At 43.8% G+C, this 24,017-nt stretch overlaps 1 protein-coding gene across 2 annotated transcripts in view; it reads right to left on the bottom strand.

Annotated features, from left to right (window-relative positions):
- Positions 1-2,303: 2,303 nt before the first annotated feature.
- LOC139563479 (F-box only protein 34-like) overlaps positions 2,304-24,017 on the bottom strand; it is a 29,101-nt gene continuing 7,387 nt past the window's right edge. Inside the window, exons 1-3 of one of the 2 annotated variants that reach the window (XM_071382184.1) lie at positions 20,369-20,503; positions 13,202-13,426; positions 2,304-6,289 (exon numbers count right to left, since the gene is read on the bottom strand). In XM_071382184.1, coding sequence (XP_071238285.1) covers positions 3,772-6,289; positions 13,202-13,305 — 2,622 coding nt within the window. In that variant the 5' untranslated portion in view covers positions 13,306-13,426; positions 20,369-20,503 and the 3' untranslated portion in view covers positions 2,304-3,771. Of the gene's footprint in view, positions 6,290-13,201; positions 13,427-20,368; positions 20,504-24,017 lie in introns of those variants that run through there. The other variant, XM_071382185.1, reaches the window with a different exon arrangement.

The raw sequence follows: 24,017 nt of genomic DNA on the forward strand, positions 1-24,017 counted from the left end.
TGCTGATGTCAACGTTGTGAACAGAGTGCCCCATGGTGGTGGTGGGGTTATGGTATGGGCAGGCATAAGCTATGGACAACACAATTGCATTTTATTGATGGCAATTTGAATGCACAGAGATACTGTGACGAGATCCTGAGGCCCATTGTCGTGCCACCATCACGTTTTAGCATGATAATGCACGGCCCCATGTCGCAAGGATCTGTACACAATTCCTGGAAACTGAAAATGTCCCAGTTTTTCTATGGCCTGCATACTCACGTCACCCATTGAGCAAGTTCGGGATGTTCAGGATTGACGTGTACGATATGTTCCAGTTCCTACCATTATAAAGCAACTTTGCACGGCCATTGTAGAGGAGTGGGACAACATTCAACATGCCACAATAAATAGCCTGATCATCTTGACACTAAGGAGATGTGTCACGTTGCATGAGGGAAATGGTCACCAGATTGACTTTTTCTGATCCACGCCCCTACCTATTTTTAAGGTATCTGTGACCAACAGATGCATATCTGTATTCCCAGTCATGTAAAATCCATAGATTAGGGCCGAATTAATTTATTTAAATTGACCGATTTCCTTATATGAACTGTAACACTGTAAAATCTTTGAGATTGTTTCATGTTGAGTTTATATTTTTGATCAGTATAGAACCTGATCGCTGTATTCTACTACTGCCTGTTCTGTATTGGAGACAATTTCTCTCCATTATACGTCCATCTTCCGTCTGTAAATGCATGTCTTAAGCGGTTGGTTTATTTTGTCTTTGGGGCTTGTGGAACATTATTTGGAAATCAACGGTATTACAGATTCTGCATTTATGCAAAACGTCACAATAAGCACTATTTCCCTAGACAATTTGAATGAAGATCTCTAATGACCTTTATAACCTACTAGTGACATAATAGGTTGTTTAAAAAAAGAATTCATGCAATTTCTCTTCCATAAAAGTTTGCTTTGAACCAGAAGCATGTGAAGTGGAGTCAAGTCTTTTGTACAACTATGTTCAGATGGACTCAAGGGCATTAGTGTTAGCTGCACTGCAAACCCCAAACTATTGTAACCAGTGGCTTTACAGAAAAACAGGTTCCACACTTGACAAAGGCTGCGTTTACACAGGCAACTCAATTCTGATCTTTTTTTCAACTAATTTGTCTTTTGATCAATTAAATCAGCTGTGGAAAAAGATCTGTGATTGGTCAAAAGACCAATTAGTGAAGAAAAAAAATCTGAATTAGGCTTTGTGAACTCAGCCATAGTAACCTTTGCTTGCTGGTAAATCTATTTATTTTGTATGGCAGGCAGGCACAGACTACGGTGTACATGAAATACACACGGCATGCTAGTACTCAGATTTAAGAGAGCTCTAACAAGTTTGGATTTAGAAGATGATCAGCATCAAAACCACAGGATATTTTATTGCCAAGCCTCCCGGGTGGCGCAGTGGTCTAGGGCACTGCATCGCAGTGCTAGCTGTGCCACCAGAGTCTCTGGGTTCGCGCCCAGGCTGGGCTGGGTTCGCGCCCAGGCTCTGTCGCAGCCGGCCGCAACCGGGTGATCCGTGGGGCGACGCACAATTGGCATAGCGTCGTCCGGGTTAGGGAGGGTTTGGCCGGTAGGGATATCCTTGTCTCAGTATGTAAAAATGTATGCACTCTACTGTAAGTCGCTCTGGATAAGAGCGTCTGCTAAATGACTAAAATGTAAATGTAAGCCTTATTCATCCCCTAGCTGTGACTTAAGGGCACCTGAAATGATAAGAAAATTATTGCATGTGACCATTTCAGGAGGCAGACAAGTCCAGCCCTGGTTCATATTAGCACCCTTTGTTTGGTACATTGCTTACTCATCTCACCTTCCCTTTTAAAATGGACAGTCCAGACCCTTTGAGAAAGCAATTTTTATATTAAAATTATAAAATTGACAAGCAGTGAATCTCCCTCAACTGTTTGACTAAATATCAACTTCCAGAAATTCATTTTCACAGCAAGGCATAGATTTAGCTTTTATAATTCCGTTGTGATCTTTTCCAACACACCTGGACCCTAACCAATTCCCCTTGCCCCAGTGAAAGGCAAGCATACCAACCAGCTCTACAGTACAGACCTTAAGTTGTGAAGAACACAACATTGACAATTGAATGTTATTGAATGACCTCAAGATGTGATAAATGGAAAGTGACATATATAGTCCCTCCATATATTCATAAAGTCAATATTCAGTAAAGAAAAATAATAAATTTTATGTTGTAACAGTTACACTTCCTTTCAGTTTAAAAGAGACAATGAATAGGTAGGGTATGACAGTTAAAACCTCCGAATTAAATGCGCTTTATTGGAAGTAAAATGCATTTACAGAGAATACAGCAGGAATATACAACAAAGTAAAAAAAAATATCTGGGAGCAAACTACTTTTAGAGACCATTATTTTTCCCATTTGTCATCAAGCCTGATTCTTTTTCTTTTAGATCATGTCCAGTTAAAGTCATTGTAAAGAAGAGACACTGAGGTGACATTTCCCATGTTTCCCTTCAAGAAGTTATAGCATTATAAAAAGAGGGATATTAATAACAAACTCGTCCCAAATGGCACTCTTTTCCCTATATAATAACACACTACTTTTGACCAGAGCCTTATGGGCCCTAGTCAAAAGTAGTGCATTATATAGGGAAAAGTGTACCATTTCCAACACACATAAAAAATAAAAATAAATGGTAGAGAAAAAAAATTGCGAGCGGCTAATAAGCATATGGGTTACAGACTGGGTTATACATCTGGGACCCACTGCAAAAAAAAAACACCCAATAATAATTCTGCATTATACACATGACAGGGTAAATAACTTTTTCTTTTTACCAAACCGAAGCTAATAAATGCATTCAAGTCAAGTCATAGATACTCGTGCTGCTTGTCACTCTTATTCTCCCTGTTTTTGATATAGGACTCTGTAGCACTATGTACAATGTAAACACAACCGGGCACAGAACAAACTAGTTTCAATCAGATCCAAAACCGACAACAAAGCCTCTCTGACCCGGAGCCTGATACAGTGGAGTGGGGATATATATTCCGTTACCCAAATGGTGCCCTATTCCCTATATAGTGCACTACCTTTGACCAGAGTCCTGTGGGTGCCTTATATAGGGAATAGAGTGCCATTTGGGAAGCAACCGGGATATGGAATAGGGTTGATTCACATTTTGCATAAACCGAGGACCTGCAGCCATGTATGTACTCACTTAGACAACATAATACACACACTGAGTAAATCACTTGTGGGTGGGATACACTGCATAACATTGATAGGCTTTACCTTGACTAAAGTATCTATTCCAATGTAACGGTCGGTTGATGCATAAGGAAAGAGCTATGGTAAGGAGGGACACATTAAGCATCAACACTGAAGAGAAAGATTAATTAAAGCGCTTCTCTTCAACACACTTAGAACCAGAGTTTATGCTTCAACCCAAAACATTGAAGCAAGCAAATAGAATACCCTGACAGAATCCTTTGAGGATTGAGAATTCTGACCACGGTTAAAGTGCTCACAATCTCAGAGGACCTGAGGGGTTAGAGGTCAGGAAAATGTTGGGGGGGAAGGGGTAAAGGAAGAGATCCAGCGATTCCTCATCAGTATCAGCAACATGGTTTCCCTCAAACTCCCCACAAATAAATGCACATGCACATATGGCGACAGACAGACATCAGCCCTCAGACAAAATAAAGCGCACAGAAGCCAAGTCAGTTCTCCTCCCATTGTCTGTACCACTACTCCTCAGAGACCTCCCTGGGTTTCTTATAGATTGGCATGTTGATACTATGGAAGGCGGGCACCCAGCGGTTGTCATGTAGACCGACGTTGCAGCCGGGCGTGTCTTTGCGGGAGCCGTGGCAACACATCCAGTACCCGGGGCCGTAGGGCAGCGCCTGGCAGTAGGGCTTGTGGTGCCAGCGGCAGAGGGACACGTCTCCGCGCCCGTACCGCTTTTTACACTGCTTGCAGGGATCGTCTTTGTAGCGGGGGTCGCACACCCAGCGGGAGTCTGCGGGGCGCACGCCGTAGCTCTCGATGATGAACTTGAAAAAGTGGCAGGTGCACTTGAGCGCGGCCAGGCTCTCTGTGGGCAGCAGGCAGAAGATCTTGATGATGATGTGGTGAGGCAGGAAGGACATGTACTGCTGGGGTTCCAGAAGCAGCTGGATCTTAAAGCGCATCTCCAGGAACTCGTGAGACACCATGCGGCGCAGGGGGAAAGGCACTGTCTCACACCGGCTAACATCACTCCCCTCTTCCTCACTCACCGCCTCTTCGGCCCAGTTCTCACTATGTGATATGGGTTCAGGGAGGAGAGAAGTGATAGAAGGGTCACAGGGCTGAATCTTGGAGGGTTCTGCTGAGTCTCTGGTGGGTTTAGGGCTGGATTCCATGTCCTGGGGGGTGTGTGTGTGGGTGGGAGTATTGTCTGTGTGTGGGAGTGTGTGTTCAAGTACCACCTGTGAGGGCAGAGTGTGTGAGAAGAACAGCATGCCTGGGAGGGGCTCCTCACACTGTAGTTTACTACTGCTCTCTGTACTGCTGGCCCTGGCCTGCTCTGACAGGAGCTGGAAGTGCAGGTTCTGCCCAGACTCTACAGCCCTGTTCTTCTTCTGCTGCCCCAGGCCCTGGGCCTCACAGCTCTCATCTGGCTCTCTGACGACAGAGGCGCCACACCCAGAGTCCACGCTGCGAGACGGAGAGGCTGAGTCAGAGGTGCTGGAAGCCAACTGGGCAGCTTCACGGCAGCTGCTGGGAGCTAGTTTGTCCGTGTGGCTGGTGCTAGCAGAGGGATAGCCAGTAGAGGGACTAGCGTGGCGGTGCGGCACCCTGGTCGTCTCCTCTAGTCCATGATGGGGCCCGGTGGGAGACTGAGATGGAGGTGGCTGGGCTGAGATGGAGAAGGCATCTGCTCCTGCCAGTAGCACCCGGCCCACCCTCCTCCGCAGGCTGTTGTTGCGCGATAGGCTGTTGTTGCGTGAGAGGTTGTTGCGCGTGAGGCTGTTGCGCGTGAGCTCTCCTCCAGATCTGGACCCTTCCCTTCTAACACTCTGGTGCTTCAGGCACTCTGACTCCAGCTTGGCCACCATGTCTGACACCTTTACACATTCTGCCTCCTCATCTGTCCCCTGGGCATTCTGGTCTGGGGCTCTGGGCTGCTGAGGCTCTAGGGTCAGTGACAGCCCCCTGGTTAAGGTAATGCTTGTGGAGCTCCGCAGAGACATAGGCTTAGAGTCCACCTGCTTGTCGCTGGCTCTCTGCTCCAAGAAGGCCACCAACTCCACCACAGAGAGAACCTTGTCAGTCCCAGTCTCACTCACCTCCTCACCCTCTACCCTACACACCTGCTCCCCACCCACCCGTACAACCACCTCCCCACACTCAGGCACTCTGGGGCTCTCTCTGAGGCAGAGGGTCACCTCTACAGGGCTGTTCTCAGTGGGGCTCAGTGTCTCCAGGGCTCCGGATGACTGTCTGTCTCGGTCCTGGTGGTGCCCCTGAGACCCTGACCTCCTCCTGCGCTTGGCCACAGAGCCACCCTCGTCCTCCCAGCAGCTCTTCATCTTCACAGACACGGTCCTCACCGGGCTGCTGCTCACCAAGTCCTCACCGGCTTCTCTGACAGGCTCTCCATCGCCACCGTTCACCAGGCTGCCACGGCACTGGGGCGAGGCGAAGATGGCGATCTTCTCCTTGGTGTTGCCAGGCTTGATGACAGCCCAGATTTCCAGCGGTCCCTCTCTGTCCTCCCCTTCATAAGAGATTCTGAAGGAGGCCTCCTGGTTCTCAGAGCCCACTGAGCCTGTAGAAGAGGTGGTGCAGGTGGAGAGTAGCAGGGAGGAGGGGGTGTTGCAGGAGGTGGTCTTGGAGATTTTACTCTGGGCCCAGGTGGCACTACTGTGGAATACATCCCCCTCGGACTCACTCAGCCTCGAGGTCTGCAGCCCACTGCCACTGTTGCCGTGGTTATTATTACTGTTGTTGAGGTGGTTGGAGCCACTGTTGTCATTACTGCAGCACTGCAGGGTGTTGGTGGATATGACACTGAGGGGGTAGCAGGCCGTACCCTGGCCTAGCCCATTGCTTATCGGACCAACCAGGGTCACTGCCGGGCGGACCCCCCACACTGTCCTCTGTGACAGGACCCCCTGCTGGCTCACATGAAGGCCTCTCTGGCTGTCTTGACTGGACTCCAGGTGGAGCTCTTTCTTCTGCAGTTTGGGGTGTTGCTTGAGATGCATGGCCGCAACCCTGGAACAGAAGGAAATTAATGAGTTACTGTGGTACATGTGATGTGACCGTCTGACCAGGGGCCTGTTCAGGAGGATGCAATGTCAGAGAATATTCATAGAAGGCAGAATAGCTATTTAAGTCAGCTCTAGTGATTATATTTGTATCTGACACATTCTGAACATTTTGCTTTTGGCACGGAGCTGCAGAAGGAGAGGAGACGAGGCCAGGAGGAGAACGTTTGCCATGCCTGTGCCTAACAAACCCCCCGGCAAAACCTCCCTTAGGAAAACACTAACAGTCAAAAAGTGTTGGGCTTGCCTTGAAGACTACTGTAGCTAGCCAGCCTACTTTAGATTGGCGTAAGATGGCGTCAAGTTTGCATTATCAGAGGTTGTTAAACTAAAGACTCAACCATTTCAAAATGTTATATTGTTTTTGTGCATCACAGAGTGATGTTCTATCAATTTCCTGTGTAATTTCATGTGTATCTGAGTTATTGGAGTTCAAGCAGGCCGAAATCCATCCGGTATGACGTAGCACTGTGATAAAGCAATGCTCTCACTGCACTGGAAGTTAATAGGAATACAACTCTTAGATGGTGAAAACGTCTATCATACATGTCAGATTTCAATACTGGCCGATTTCATAACATGGGAGAACGTCTTCTCTTGAATGAGCCATTGATGATATTGTTGCGATATTACCAAGAGAAGTTTGTAATTTAACAGAGGGTCTAACACATTTCTTCTATTTGTCTGCCTCTTCAGTCCAGGGTGCATTGCATGGTGCCATTGCAAATGTCAGACTCCACTGTGTGGTACATCGACCTGCAGGTGAGATTGTAGACTCCTAAATTGATAGCGCAGTTTGTTTTAGCAAGTCGGTTAGGACATCTACTTTCTGAATGACAAGTAATTTTCCCAACAATTGTTTACAGACAGATTATTTCACTGTATCACAATTCCAGTGGGTCAGAAGAATACACTAAGTTGACTGTGCCTTTAAACAGCTTGGAGAATTCCAGAAAAGGATTTCATGGCTTTAGAAGCTTCTGATAGGCTAATTGACATCATTTGAGTCAATTGGAGATGTACATGTGGATGTATTTCAAGGCCTACCTTCAAACTCAGTGCCTCTTTGCTTGACATCATGGGAAAATCATAAGAAATCAGCCAAGACCTCAAAAGAAAAATTGTAGACCTCCACAAGTCTGCCTCATCCTTGGGAGCAATTTCCAAACGCCTGAAGGTACCACGTTCATCTGTACAAACAATAGTACGCAAGTATAAACACCATGGGACCACGCAGCCGTCATACCGCTCAGGAAGGAGAAGCGTTCTGTCTCCTAGAGATGAACGTACTCTGGTGCAAAAAGTGCAAATCAATCCCAGAACAGCAGCAAAGGACCGTGTGAAGATTCTGGAGGAAACGGGTACAAAAGTATCTATATCCACAGTAAAAACAAGTCCTATATCGACATAACCTTAAAGGCCGCTCAGCAAGGAAGAAGCCACTGCTCCAAAACCGCTATAAAAAAGCCAGACTATGGTTTGCAACTGCACATGGGGACAAAGATCATACTTTCTGGAGTAATGTCCTTTGGTCTGATGAAACAAAAATAGAACCGTTTGGCCATAATGACCATCGTTATGTCTGGAGGAAAAAGGGGGAGGCGTGCAAGCCGGAGAACACCATCCCAACCGTGAAGTACGGGGGTGGCAGCATCATGTTGTGGGGGTGCTTTGCTGCAGGAGGGACTGGTGCACTTCACAAAACAGATGGCATTATGAGGGAAGCAAAATTATGTGGATATACTGAAGAAATATCTCAAGACATCAGTCAGGAAGTTAAAGCTTGTTCGCAAATGGGTCTTCCAAATGGACAATGACCCCAAGCATACTTCCAAAGTTGTGGCAAAATGGCTTCAGGACAACAAAGTCAAAGTATTGGAGTGGCCATCAAAGCCCTGACCTCAATTCCATAGAACATTTTTGGGCAGAACTGAAAAAGCGTGTGCAAACAAGGAGGCCTACAAACCTGACTCAGTTACACCAGCTCTGTCAGGAGGAATGGGCCAAAATTCACCCAACTTATTTTGGGAAGCTTGTGGAAGGCTACCCGAAATGTTTGACCAAAGTTAAACAATTGAAAGGCAACGCTACCAAGTACTTATTGAGTGTATGTAAACTTCTGACCCATTGGGAATGTGATGAAAGAAATAAAAAGCTGAAATAAATAATTCTCTACTATTATTCTGACATTTCAGATTCTCAAAATAAAGTGGTGATCCTAACTGAGCTAAGACAGGGAATATTTACTAGGATTAAATGTCAGGAATTGTGAAAAACTGAGTTGAAATATATTTGGCAAAGGTGTATGTAAACTTCCGACTTCAACTGTACTTCACATGCTGATATTAACTTTGGTAGAGAGAGCATTGTGGGTGTTGTAGTCTACTTGAGCTGCAACAGATTTCCACAATGCTTTTCATGTTGCTACCAACATTATGACAATGACATTTTTTAAAGAAAAAACATTGTTCTCACATAACGTTATGTAACACTAAATTATAGTAATGGGTGGTTTTGGGTGGATTCTTCCTTTAATGCAGCCTGTTTCCTAAGCTTATCTATGAGAGATCTTTCATCCTAATGATAAGACAGGGAGAAGGAGCAGAGCTCCATGCCTTGGAATGGATAGCTCAGAACCAGATTACCTTATTGTTCACACTGCACAGTTTTAGTCCCAAATGGCACCATATTCCCTACATAGGGCTCTGGTCAGAAGTAGTGTACTACGGGCCCTGGTCAAAAGTAGTGCACTAAATAGGGAATAGGGTGCTATTTGGGACACATTAAGTGTCTTGGTCATGGAACGGCGTGTCACACTAAACCTCAACACAAGGACTGCTGTTCCCCCAGCCCATCCTCCCTCTGCTCCGACACAATGGGTGCAGAGCCTTCAAGTCAAGACACAGCTGGGCCCTTAAACAGGCCCTCTCAGCTGACCTAGCCCCTGATACACCTAACACACACACTCTAAATTCAAGGGCTTTATTGGCATGGGAAACATATGTTAACGTTGACAAAGCAAGTCTCTCTCTCTCGCTCTCTGTCACAGACACAGGACATGACTTCAAGCAGCCGCAGTGGGACAGGACAGACAGGCCCTAGTCCTCACAGCCTTACAGGCACAAGTGCATATAAGGCATTCTTCACTGCAGCCCTGGAACTCTGATAATGGGGGACAGAAGGGAGGGGAGGTGGGGCACCTCACATAACCAATTCAGGGATGGCATGCAGGGGTGGGGGAGGTGTTAGAGGGCAACAAGGTGACAGCAAAGGCACTGGCTGCTTCTCAAAACGGCACCCTATTCCCTATACAGTGCACTAATCTCGACCAAGGTCCATAAGGTATATAGGGAATCGGCTGTCATTTGGGATGCACACTGCTTTCTAGGGGTGGGGTTGGGTTGGCTTCATCTACTCATTGGCTAGCTGGTGAGTGTGTAAAGCAGTGTGTCAAGGAAAGAAAAATTGCAGCCTGTTGTTGTGTGTCCTTGAAAGGCCTGCAGTAGCCCCCGTCACTCTCCTCTCCTTTCTTCTCTCCCACCAGTCCCAGTGTTCTCACTGCTCTATGGAAACCGACAGAAGGAATTCATGTGTCAGGTCAGTATCACGTTGTGTGTATACACACACACACGGGCAGTCACAGCAACAAGTTAAGAGTGGCACCAATGTCAACATGGCTCATATTATATCTCCATGGCAACAACTACACTAAGACTTGCACTACTGGCACAATACTCCAACTTTCACTTCCTGGTTTCAATGACAACACTGCCTTAAGCAGGCAGGAGGCTCAGCTTTCAAGCCAGGGCAAAGATTGTGTTCCTCATTAACCCAGATAAACCAGACTAATTCACCATGTCCCAACAGTCTGTTTCTGCCATTGTCATGCCAACCCCTTGTCATTCATTGTCATGGCAAACAAGGGGTGTATGCCTGGAGAGGAGCCAACTCAGGAGTGTATTATTCAGTGAGGTGAAACATTCAGAAACCTTGCAGATAGAAATGTAAGGAATAGAGATGCTGAAATGACTCCCTATTCTAGATGACAGAATGTGTTGTTCTACACAATATATTTCCATGTGAATGTTTTGTAATGTTGTAGTTGCACCCTCCTAAACAGGCCCCTGGTCTGGCACGCCAAGATTTACTGTTGCTTATTATTACACAACCTGGCCAGAAGAGACACTCCCCTTCCCAGCAGTGTTCAGACCCTACACAGAGGCTGCGTCTCAAATGGCACCCTATTCCCTATATAGGGGTCTTGTCAAAATTAATGCACTATATTGGGACTAGGTGCCATTTGGGGGACACCCCCTAGACATTTCTCAATGCCTTGGACTGTGCCTAAAACACATCAGCGCTAATGGCAATTTGAGGGAGAAGTCTAACTTAGCATTAGGTAAAAAGAAAACAAGCGGTCTGAAGTGAAAAGCACAACAGAACTGGCCCTGGGTAGACTGGGGGGTGAGTCATGGGCTCTGATGGGGTGAGCTCATGGATGAACTCAGCGAAAGAGAGCAGCTTCAATTTAACAACCTTTTTTCGCTCCCTCTCCTTCCCTCTTTCAAGAGTCCATGACTTCTTCAGCATGGGGCGCTGCCAGGGAACTGATCCAACTTCAAAAGTATGAAGTCACATGAGGGTCTGTGTCCCAAATGTCACCCTTCTTGACACACCCTTCTCCCAGAGACCTATGGGACCTGGTCAAAAGTAGTGCACTATATACAGAATAGGGTCAATTTGGGACAAACCCAAGCAATCAGAGTCTGAGGCTCTGCCTGCTGCAATTATGGTGTAACATCACATCATGTTCTTCCTGAGGCGAGGCAGGGAGCTAGTGGGCTTCAGACCTGGGTTCAAATACTACTCTTGGGCAGCCTGAAGCACAGCACGGGCCTGTGTCATAAAGAAATGAGTCGTCATTTACATACGAGGTAACCACAATATACTTTTATCTGGCTAGGTAAACAAACACCAAACAAATAAAGCTGTACGATTTGGACAAAAAAATCTAATTTCTATTTTTTGGCCCAGATATTGCAATTACGAATTGAGGTTTTCTAAAACTTGGGTGACAACATAGCAATTCCATCAGACATGGATAAAACAAGTGTCAGGGTAGAGATCATCACTTCTGATATGAGATCAGTTGAATTAATACATTCTGTGCTAAATTAATACAAAGCCAAATGAAACAAACCCTTTCCAACATCGTTATTGGCTACAGATAAGATTACACACCTACATCCCCAAACATGATCAAAGTATAGTGTGTTATAAGCACAGCAATTATTAATTGATGAATAACAAATTCTTAATTCCTATTTTACCATTATGAGTTCTGAAATAACCTAAGAATTATTTATTCAGGCACCCACAGGCTGCAGATGGAATAGGAAGCTTATGATTGTGTAATTATGTGCAAATAAGCTCAATCCTTATTATAATTGAAATGATAAAAATGCCATAGACATGAGTCTTGTCCAGTCATTCAACACGACATGTTACAACTTCTCCCTTAATTTTGTTATAGTGTTGGAATGGCGACTTGGGAGAAACATGTGCGAGAAGGAATCTTGCATCTCCTGTCCAGCTTGTTTATCATCTTCCTAAAGCAGTCTTTGCTGGCTGTCAATAGGAAACATGTCTTTGACTATGTGATAGGCTCAGTGATTTCTATGCGTCTACGGGATGTTTTTCGTAGGGTGTTAACACTTAAATGCATTGGCAATCAATGCCTGTTTAACGCTGGTGGCAAGTTGTGGCTGATGGGCCTTGCTGCTATTGGGCACTTGTTTTACCATGCAATTGTGGTAAAGTAGGGGATGGTTATACTTTAAATTATTGAATACATTTGTCGTATTGCCTCGTTGTCACCACAACAGAGGCACTTTTTGCACAACACTTGCATTTGTTTGACATCGGTGTGCCTGTAGCAGAAATACTGTCATACCACTGAAGATGCGCCATATCGAAGTTCTCGTTAGCACTCATGTTTTCGACGGGGCTATAAAGCTGAAGCATCCGTTTAGAACGTTTCTCACCACCAAATATGGTAGTGAGAGGAAGTCCAGTCGCAGGTAGTGGGAGAGGATGGAACTAGCTAAACTGGGCCGTCATTCTGCAAATTTTATTATCTGTGAAACATCTGATCTCAATCATTTTTTCTGTTCCCAAAACTAGAATCTGTTACACAAACAGTGCACTACGTTTTATAGACTTGACACTTTGCCAAAGTTATTATTATTGTTATTATTTGTTAAAGGAGTGCAAAGTCTAATTGAGTTTGTGCACACGCACACTTCAGAGGAGAGGCATTCCCTAACAGAAATATAAAAATACATGCTACAATGTGCCAATAAGACATCGCTAGCTTGTGCTTGGCCCACCTACTTGCTTGTTCTGCCCACTATGCTTAATTTGCTCCCACTGTAAACGCCACAGATGAACAATCTTGGGTTAGTTATAAATATCTTTGACTGTACTGTCTGTCTTTGGTAAAGACAGACTCTCTCCTCACCAGCATCTAAGTGCACGCTCTAAGCGAGGACGCTTGTGATTGGTCAGCATCCACTGTGTATGTAGAGAGTGAATGGAGTCTAGCGCATCTCATAGGAGGTACTGTAGATCTAGTTCTCTATTAACAGTGTCAAATAAGAAAAATCTCATGTCAATATTGCAATGAATTCAATTAATCGTGCAGCCCTACAAACAAAGCATGAATTGTAGCCTTACTTGTCCATAAACTACTTTAAACATAAGGAGCCAGGTATGTCGTTTGGGTGAGCTGTCCCTTTAACTGCGCAGTAGGTAAGTAGAGTGGTGATTTGTGAGTGGGGGGGGGGGGGGGGGGGCTTACCTCCAGGCTGACTGCAGCAGGTTGGGTGGTGGTGGTTTCCTAGGTTCCCTGTGAGAGGCGGCAGTAGCGCTGCAGTAACTCATAGATTCACATCTCTCAGGCATTCCCTCCAGTCCAGTGAGACTGGTGGCGACGGACGCTTCTCTCCCGTCTTCTCCCACAACCCCCTGGTCGTCTGCAGGCCACAATCTGATGAGTTTACAACTCAGGGTCCCACCCAACACACTGTAGGGAAACAGGTACAGGATGTCCAGTTTATTACACAGTTCAGTTTCAGACCACCTTGCCTAGGAAGGAACATGGCTGTGTGTGTTATGCCGACATAACGACAATTAAATTATCCAACAATCATAAGTGAATAACCCTGGCCTCCCACGAACAATGATCTGAAGAACTGCCAAAGTCAATGAGCCCAGGGCCGATTCAGAAGCAAATACCTCATGACAGAACGCAGCCTGACAGATCAGTTGCAACAAGTAAATATACTAGCAAAATACACAAAAAATATTTTTTAAATTCCCACAAAGTTGTTCTATTGAATGAATGGCTTATGGGCAATTTCACAGTAACATAATTACACAGACTCAGTAGTACTTTGAACAATTTACAAAGAAAATTTCACAAAAACATTTACTGGAAGAACTGTGCAAATGCAAAGTTTGGTAACAGAATTAATGTCAAATCTCCCTCAGTTTACTTACGCTACGTTTTCCAAAAACTGTTAAAAAAGGTGCACTATGCAGAAATCGCTCCGCCATTTCCTGGTTGCAAAAATTCTAATAGTTTGCCTAAAACAAGCATAGAGAATGTAGATAATCATTGTACCATCTAAACCGGTGTGAAATATATTTCCAATAGCCAAAGATCGTATTTTCATCTGTTTGAAGCTGGTAAAAGTAAAAAAGAAGCATAAACTAAACCTAACAGGAAGCATAGAAATAAAGCCCAGAACAGATCTACCACTTCTTAGACTTTCTTTCAATGAGATTTACAGATCTATAACTAAGATTTCTATGTTAATCTGGTCTGGGTCGCCCAAAAAGTTACATATTGCAGCTTTAAACATCTACTCCGCATTAAGATTCAAATATATTTGCAGAAAGAATGGGGTATCAGCTAGGACATGACACCCTGAGTTAAGAAAAAAAAACATGTGTTATTGAACTACAGTTGGTAAAGTGAATTTACATCTGGTAACAGAATTACTGTACTATACAGAAATTCATCATTATGGATATGTATATCATTCTCGTCATGGTGATGTATCCTGAATAGGTACACAAAAAGGTAGAAATATGCAATATCCTTCTGTATGTTTGGGTATTATTCTAAACACTGGCTATTTTTGTAATGAGTTCCGCCCCCAAAACAAGACTACATTTGGTTGGTCCTGACCAGACCAAATCAATCAGACGTCTATGTTTGGACATCACAGTAAACTGCATTGTTGGTTAAGGGCTTGTAAGTCAGCATTTCACTGTAAGGTCTACCTACACCTGTTGTATTCAGTGCAAGTGACAAATAACATTTGATTTGTGTAAAGAACAGTAGATATATTCAGTAAAGTACATTACTGTACTCCACAGTACTATTCTTTACTTCACTGTAATGTTCTCTGTGCTGTACTTTTCTCTACAATGCCAGTGGAAGGGAGGACAGTAGCAGGTGACCCAACTCTGGTGTGTGACTACTTTGATTTCCCATTGTTGCCAATTCAATTGCAGTAATTCCGTTACAGATTTTTCAGTAATTCCATAACAGATACACCTAATAATTCATAAACATAAATTATCACACTAATTGGTAGGTCTACCTTTAATTGTTACTTCTGTGAACGTTCATTATCCTCCCTCATGGGGGAGAGAAATTAAAAAATATCAGAAAGATGTGGGTTTTTGGTAATGGAGTTACAAGGCACAAGGCAATGTTTCTTAAACTTACAGAAGGCAAATCATTTATCCAAAACTAAATATGTGTTGATATCAGTTGGAAGGGGTCATCAACATTAGTGAAAGCCAGAAAGTCTCAAGACCCCTTTTCCATCTGTTTGACCAGAAATCAAATTGATGAAAAAAAAGAAAAAAAAATATTAAAATATATATTCCTTAAATAAATTTAAAAAAAATTGCTTTCATTTGACACGCTCCTATGAACTTCACATGTTGGCGCTCATGGCTCCTTTTAGATGTAAATGCCCTTATGTAATGCAAACCTGGCACTTTCTTCTAACAAAAACAGACAAAAGGAAAAACCAGATGCCTTTACATGGTTTACAATGCATTTTTGTGGTTTAACCACCTTCGTATTGAATTCCCTTAAGCCTCATTTCTAAGACAATCCAATATGAATCTAATGGAGACAAATCCTAAAAATAACCCACCATCACTGATCTGTAACAAAAGTCAACCACAGTTGGTTAAAACAACAAAGATGTGGCAGTGCATCAAATTTCCCCCCCCTTCAACATAAGTCAGAGATCAAACCAAAATGACAGTTTGTAATATTCATTAGCAGTCATAGATGACTTAAAAACACAGCAGCCTACATTTAGCCTGGCCTTGTAGTAAACTCTGTAGCTTTGTAAAGACAAAGCAAAAGTATTGAATCCAGTCCAAATGCTCATACAGTATAAATGAACTGAAGGCATGGGCTTCAGTTCAAACTAAGCCAACATTGAAATGGAAACATGCTCACTCTAAGGTTGCATCCCAAATGGCACCCTATCTACTCTCTATTAGTACACTACTTTTGACCAGGGTCCATATGGCACTGGTCTAAAGTACTGCACTATACAGGGAATAGGGATGCCATTTGGGACATTAAATTAAGCCCTTCCCCCATTCTAATTCGCAGGCTGGGGAAAAACAAGCGCCCAGTTTGTTTTCAAAGAGATATGTCAGCCATGAAGACCAGATAAGCCTGAACAAAAGCTGCTTTGGGAACAGTGGAACAGTGACCAGCCAGGGGACTGGGGGGACGAAGGGACAGAGGGGAGGGGAAACCTGCTCTGCTTACCATCCACTTGGCTAGCTAAAACACAAGATCAGTCACTGAGGGACATGCTTGTACCTCTTGTACACAATGATAATTAAGACTACTGGCCTCATTCCTTTATTATTTTTTAGCCCAGGACAAGTATTTTCAGCACCAATGTGCATATCGTATCAAATCACCCTCCTTTTCTTCATGGACTACTGTCCCTGCCAGGGTGGCTGGATAAGGGTGGAAAAGGAGTTAAATTCCTAAATGTTTGGTTACATTCGAGGGTCAGTACTGGACATGTGATCCTGCATGCTTGCACAATTGTATCTGTTGAGAACCCTGATAAAGAACTGATGTAGCCTAGCAAGCCTACAAAAATAGCATTCAATGTACAATAAAAACATGTTCAGCTAGCATGTTAATCAATAACATCCACATATTTACAAATGGGTGATGGATACGAGGCAGGCTGAGGCGACACCACTTTCAAGTTACGATTGATTAGACACTGGCCAATAGTAAGCAGAGAGTTAAGGCTATATAGACAAGAGGGAAAACAGAACACTGGTCCATTGAATGTTTTTCAGCACATCGCAGCAGAGAGAGGGGTCTGAGCTGGATAGAGAAGGAAAAGTGCAATAAAACAAAAGTCTCTGTTGTCTGAGCAAAACATGAACAACAAACTAGGCTACTTCCACAGCGCGTCCCAGCAATGTCTGCTAGAAGATGCATCTGTACAGTTATGGCCAAAAGTTGAGAAAATGACACAAATATTAACTTTCAAAGTTTTCTGCTTCAGTGTCTTTAGATATTTTTGTTACTTTGTTATGTTACTATGGAATACTGAAGAATAATTACAAGCATTACATAAGTGTCAAAGGCTTTTATTGACAATTACATGAAGTTGATGCAAAGAGTCAATATTTGCAGTGTTGACCCTTCTTTTTCAAGACCTCTGCAATCCACCCTGGCATGCTGTCAATTAACTTCTGGGCCACATCCTGACTGATGGCAGCCCATTCTTGCATAATCAATGCTTGGCGTTTGTCAGAATGTGGGTTTTTGTTTGTCCATCCTCCTCTTGAGGATTGACCACAAGTTCTCAATGGGATTAAGGTCTGGGGAGTTTCCTGGCCATGGACCCAAAATATCGATGTTTTGTTCCCCGAGCCACTGTTATCACTTTTGCCTTATGGCAAGGTGCTCCATCATGCTGGAAAAGGCATTGTTCGTCACCAAACTGTTCCTGGATGGTTGGGAGAAGTTGCTCTCGGAGGATGTGTTGGTACCATTCTTTATTCATGGCTGTGTTCTTAGGCAAAATTGAGTGAGCCCACTCCCTTGGCTGAGAAACATCCTCACACATGAATGGTCTCGGGATGCTTTACTGTTGGCATGACACAGGACTGATGGTAGCGCTTGCTTCTCCGGACAAGCTTTTTTCCGGATGCCCCAAACAATCGGAAAGGGGATTCAGAGAAAACGACTTTACCCCAGTCCTCAGCAGTCCAATCCCTGTACCTTTTGCAGAATATCAGTCTGTCCCTGATGTTGTTCCTGGAGAGAAGTGGCTTCTTTGCTGCACTTCTTGACATCAGGCCATCCTCCAAAAGTCTTCGCCTCACTGTGCGTGCAGATGCACTCACACCTGCCTGCTGCCATTCCTGAGCAAGCTCTGTACTGGTGGTGCCCCGATCCCGCAGCTGAATCAACTTTAGGAGACGGTCCTGGCGCTTGCAGGACTTTCTTGGGTGCCCTGAAGCCTTCTTCACAACAATTGAACCGCTCTCCTTGAAGTTCTTGATGATCCGATAAATGGTTGATTTAGGTGCAATCTTATTGGCAGCAATATCCTTGCCTGTGAAGCCCTTCTTGTGCAAAGCAATGATGATAGCATGTGTTTCCTTACAGGTAACCATGGTTGACAGAGGAACAAGGATTCCAAGCACCAACCTCCTTTTGAAGCTTCCAGTCTGTTATTCGAACTCAATCAGCATGGCAGTGTGATATCCAGACTTGTCCTCGTCAACACTCACACCTGTGTTAACGAGAGAATCACTGACATGATGTCAGCTGGTCCTTTTGTGGCAGGGTTGAAATGCAGTGGAAATGTTTTTGGGGGATTCAGTTTACTTGCATGGCGAAGAGGGACTTTGCAATTAATTGCAATTCATCTGATCACTCTTCATAACAGTCTGGAGTATAAGCAAATTGCCATCATACAAACCGAGGCAGCGGACATTATGAAAATTTATATTTGTGTCATTCAAAACTTTTGGCCACGACTGTACAGTACAGGCCTACTATTATTGAGAAAACCTTAATATGACCTCATTTTCAGTCAGACACACAGAATCACTCACCGTGCACAGACAAACAATTCAGGACAAAGGGTGGGAGCTAGGCTTGCAAAATTCTGCGAACTTTCAATAAAATCCCTGGTTCTCACGAAATCCCAGTTGGAGGGAAATAAGCAGGAAATACAGAATTCTCGAATGTGGATTTCAGAAAACCAGGGATTTTATTGAAAGTTCCCAGAATGCAGTGCTAGGAGTCACTACAGAGCCGGGTTCGATCCCAGGAGTAGGAGACACGAGGCCGGCACACAATTGGCCCAGTATCGCCCGGGTTAGGGGAGGGTTTGGACGGCCGATGTCCTTGTCCCACCTCACTCGAGCGACTACTTGTGGCGGGCCAGGCGCATGCACGCGACCTTCGGTCGCCAGCTGTACGGCGTTTCCGCTGACACATTGGTGCGGCTGGCTTCCGGGTTAAGCGAGCAGTATCAAAAAGCAGTGCGGCTTGGCGGGGGTCGTGGTTCGGAGGACGCATGGTTCCTGACACTCGCCTCTCCAGAGTACGTACGGGAGTTGCAGCGATGGGAAAAGACTAACTACTAATTGGATATCACGAAAAAGAGATAGAAAAGGTACCCCAAAAAAATTGAGGTGAAAGGGAGACAGAGTAGGACTTTAAAGATCCAACCTTTTTAAATTTTTACTGTTGAAAAGCAATATCTCAAGTATAAATACAGTGAAGTAAACATACTAAGGTAATTTATTTTATTTTAAACAAACTAGTGTTTAGACAACTGCAAACTTCAAGGAATACGGCATTCAAGGAGTTGGTCTGATAGGAAGTCGTGATGTCATCAGAAAGGCCAGCTCCCACCACTTGTGCCATGTCATGAATTACCTGAACCACCTATTTTGATGTGCCTTTTGTTATGTAAATCAGCTGTTAAATGAGGCGAGAAAGAGACTGGAGTGCCACTAAGTTCACCACCTCCCATTAAACTGATTGGCTTAAAATGACAGGTTTTTGAGGAAGTAAACCGTTGCTGCTTGTGGAGGTGCTGAAGGTTATTGCACATGACATGATTACACTCGTCTTGCAAATACACTTTTAGCCCAAACTTTGTACTTAGGACAGGCCGGCCTGTGATTAACAAGTCAATTGTCTGCGAGAGGAGCTGATGGATTCAAAGGCTCTGTTTTTCCCATGTGGGAAGTAGGCTGTTCAAAGTGTTACAGCAGTGTTTTGCTAATTTGTAGTTACAAACTTTTCATACGGTGCAGTCCCCACAATGTGTTGGATGATGAAGACCAATGAGCTAATTGACAAAAAGCTTCTTCTCGAACAACATTCTGAATTGTGATTGTTGTATAATAAATGATTCTGTTGAGCTGCATATTCATATGATTGTACTCTAACTAGTTCTCCAAAGTGCTTCTACTCAACGTTAGGTTTTTCCTAATTTTGTCGGTTGTGGTTTGTGACCAAACTACCAGGCTAAGTAAATCAAATTACATTTGTTTTATTGGTCACATACACGTATTTAGCAGAAGTTATTGCGGGTGTAGCGATATGCTTGTAAATCAGGTTTCTCAGAGTAGGAGTGAAAATCTAAGCTCAGTTTTGCCTTTTAAAATCATAATGAATAAAAGTAATGAATAAGACATGAATAAGACATGATCCTTAAATTAGCACTTCTACTCTGAGCCACTTTCTGGGTGCGGGCCAATAACAGAACTTGATAACACCACACTATGCTTAAAATGTTCGATCAAAATATCATTGCATTGATAAAGAATTTACAACCCAGAATAAATTAAACTGGAACTAGGCCTATTGTCATTTCACTGAGCAAGAGAGCCTTTCTATTTGAGAGAGAGACTAACTTACATGGTTCCTGAAGAGGCGTTTTCTCTTTAGCTAGAATCCTTGCAACTCAACGATTCTCTATTGCCCATTGCCCTGTGGCCTGCCTGCCTTGGGCACAGCACCAGTGTAGACTAGAGTATGTGGGTGTATGTATGCACGGGAGTTAACCTAAAGCTAGTAAAGCGCTAACTGAAATTCTTCCCAACCTTCCCCATTGCAGCACGCGGTTAAAGAGAAAGCTTCACCTAAGCAGCTGTCATTGGCCACCACAGAGCCGGGCCCCAGCTTCTCCACTTACAGACACGTGTGGCTGTCAAGGAGGAAATAAAGCATTGCAGCCAATTGGCTTCCAGGACTCTCTTATGTCTATATACGGCAGCTAGATAATCAATAGTTTTGTAGAGATAGAGGGACTCCTCTCCACTGACTCCTGATTATGTTGGGTAGGTGTCAGATTCTCTCCTGCTACTCCACTCAACATATGCAACATGTGCCCCCGCATAGACAAGTAGGCCTACACACTCTACAAATACACCCTACTGAGCCAAGCCAACGCGCCAGTCCCATGACTGGGACAAGACCAAAGGGGGAAAAGGACACCCTGAATGACACCGAAGCCCACAGAGAAGAGCAGAATCTTTAATATCAGCAGCAGCAGCAGGAGCTCAGACTGGCCACATTCTGATCCTGCTGCAGCAGCATGTCCCTATGGACACAGGAAGACACTAAACATTTACTACAAGCTCCACTCCATTGACCTACGTGAATGCGTGTAGGCTTGAGCGGTATACCGGGGCATTTGGAAAAAGCCACAAGATTGTTTTTCAATACAGTCCAAAGTATTTATTTCAAGTTTTTCCCAATACATATATTTGTAGCTACTTTAAATACTATGTGGCTACTTTAAATACCAGCAGTCAACTTATGCAATACGTTAGGAGATAAAGCAGATTGTGTTCATTTCACCAGTCACATTATGAAGCTTACCTTAGTACCCCAGAACAGTTGAGCCAGTCACGTGTTTGTTTGTAAATATCACAACAGGAGAAAGCAGGAACTGATAAATCCATAGCGTTCTATATGTATCAGCAGTCTGTTTTGCTGCACACATGAGGTGATGAAGTTGCACTTGTATGCAATTCGCTACTAAATGTTTTCCATTAGATACACTATATGACTATATAAAGTATGGACACCTGCTCATCAAACATCACATTCCTAAATCATGGGCATTAATATGGAGTTGGCCCCCCTTAGCTGCTATAACAGCCTCCACTCCTCTGGGAAGGCTTTCTACTAGATGTTGGAACATTGCTGCGGGGACTTGCTTCTACTCAGACCTCACTTTGTGCACAGCGGCATTGTCATGCTGAAACAGGAAAGGGCCTTCCTCAAACTCGTCATAAAGTTGGAAGCACAGACTCGTCTAGAATGCCATTGTATGCTGTAGCGTAAAGATTTCCCTTCACTGGAACTAAGGGGCCTAGCCCGAACCATGAAAAACAGCCCCAAAAAATTATTCCTCCTCCACCCAACTTTACAGTTCGCACTATGCATTGGGGCAGGTAGCGTTCCTGGCATCCGCCATACCCAGATTTGTCTGTCGTACAGCCAGATGGTGAAATGTGATTCATCACTCCAGAGAACTGCTTGAGAGTCCAATGGCAGCGAGCCGACGCTTGGCATTGTGCATGGTGATCTTAGGCTTGTGTGCGTCTGCTCAGCTATGGAAACCCATTTCATGAAGCTCCTGATGAACAGTTATTGTGCTGACGTTGCTTCCAGAGGCAGTTTGGAACTTGGTCGTCAGTGTTGCAACCAACTACAGAATTTTTACACACTACACGCTTCAGCACTCTGTGGTCCCATTCTGTGAGCTTGTGTGACCTACCACGTCGCAGATGAGATGTTGTTGCTCCTAGACATTGCCACTTCACAGTTGACTTGGGCAGCTCTAGCCTGGCTGAATTTTGACAAACTGACTTGTTGGAAAGGTGGCATTCTATGACAGTGCCACATTGAAAGTCACGGAGCTCTTCAGTAAGGCCATTCTACTGCCAATGTTTGTCTATGGAGATTGCATGTCAGTGTGCTCTATTTTATACACCGGTCTGCAACGAGTGTGGCTGAAATAGCCAAATCCACTCATTTGAATGGGTGTTCACATACACTATGTAATACAAAAGTATCTTATAATGAGGTTTCTGTTAGAGCTCTTGAGTTCTGTACAGTTGCCATTTTTCCCCTCCATTCTTCTCCCCCCTGCTCAAGGTACACATACTACTCCTCCTTCAAAAAGCATGTGACACAACTTTGTTAATTTGCACAATTTCTCTCGTTCACTTTAGCTTGTAAATGTTCACTCACCGAAAATTAGATTAGGTAACTAATAGCTATACTTAGTTTGTTTTGCTTGTTAGCATTTAGCTAATAGTGTCTGATTTCACTATTAGTTTGTGCTAATTTTGTTAGCATTTGGTATTTTCTTGTATGCTATGCCGGTAAGTAATACCGTAAATCCTGAGATGAGAGAAGGACGGTATCTGGATACCACCCAAGCCTATGTGGGAGGAGTTGGATTTTTGGAGTAGCGGACATCTTTTGGTAACATGATATCCTCGCCGGTCCCTTTACAAGGGGGCGGGGGGAATAGCTTATTGGCAGCCTGGCTAAAAACATTGCAATCTAGCTAGCCTTTTCAGCTTGCCACATCTCCATGTGAAATAAATCTGATTTATAAAAATGTAAAAAAGATATGCCCTGTCAAATCTACTTATTTTCCCAGTTTGATATGCTGCTTGTGTGTTCATTCCCATAGCAGCTAAAAATAGAACATGTTTGGTCAGAGAAAAAAATCACATGACTAGCTAGTTGGCTACAGCAGGTTCAAACATTTCACAATAGCCTGTAATCACTAGTTATTACTTCTAAACAAAATACATTTTGGGGTTCTCTTGTCTTATTTGTGGCGAAAGCAAAAGAAAAGTCTCAGTCTTCCCTTGCTAGCAAGTTGACTAAACACTGCAAGCTAGCTAGCCCTTTAGCTTCTTACATCGCCATGTGAAATAATCAGATTTATAATTAAATATGCCCTAGCAAATATTCTTATACTTGCCAGTGTAAAGTACAACAGTATCCTAATTTGATATGCTGCATCAATGTATTCACTCCCATATCAGCTAAAAACAGAATGTCATCCTTTTTAGTCACAGAGAAAAAAAAAGCACATGGCTATCTGTTTTAGCCTAAAGTAACATTATCACCTCAAAACAAAATATTTGGGGGGATTCTATAAGGTTGAAATGTTGTTTGGTTTATTATCTGAACAGTCGCTGAGACTCAAGGGTAGAAGAATACGGCGTCAAATGCCGGAGTGTATTTTTTGTGTGACAAAAACAACATTGCACTGTCTGTCCAGTCTACGTACTCTCTGTAGATGCTTTAAGGAGACTTTTCTGACCAGGATCCAATTGAGAGCCCAACTAGCCAAATCTAAAACTGACCATTACATTAGGCTAACCCTAACATTAACCAAACCTAACCCAATTTTAACCAATTTGGAAATTAAATATAGGTTTGCACGTCAGCCACGTAGCCTTTCCCATAAATGCATGGCTGCCCTCTCCTTTCATAAGGCACTTCCTTCACCTGAACCTACTGGGGTTTTCCA

The sequence above is a fragment of the Salvelinus alpinus genome, chromosome 34 (genome assembly GCF_045679555.1).
Source record: "Salvelinus alpinus chromosome 34, SLU_Salpinus.1, whole genome shotgun sequence".
Lineage (NCBI taxonomy): Eukaryota > Metazoa > Chordata > Actinopteri > Salmoniformes > Salmonidae > Salvelinus > Salvelinus alpinus.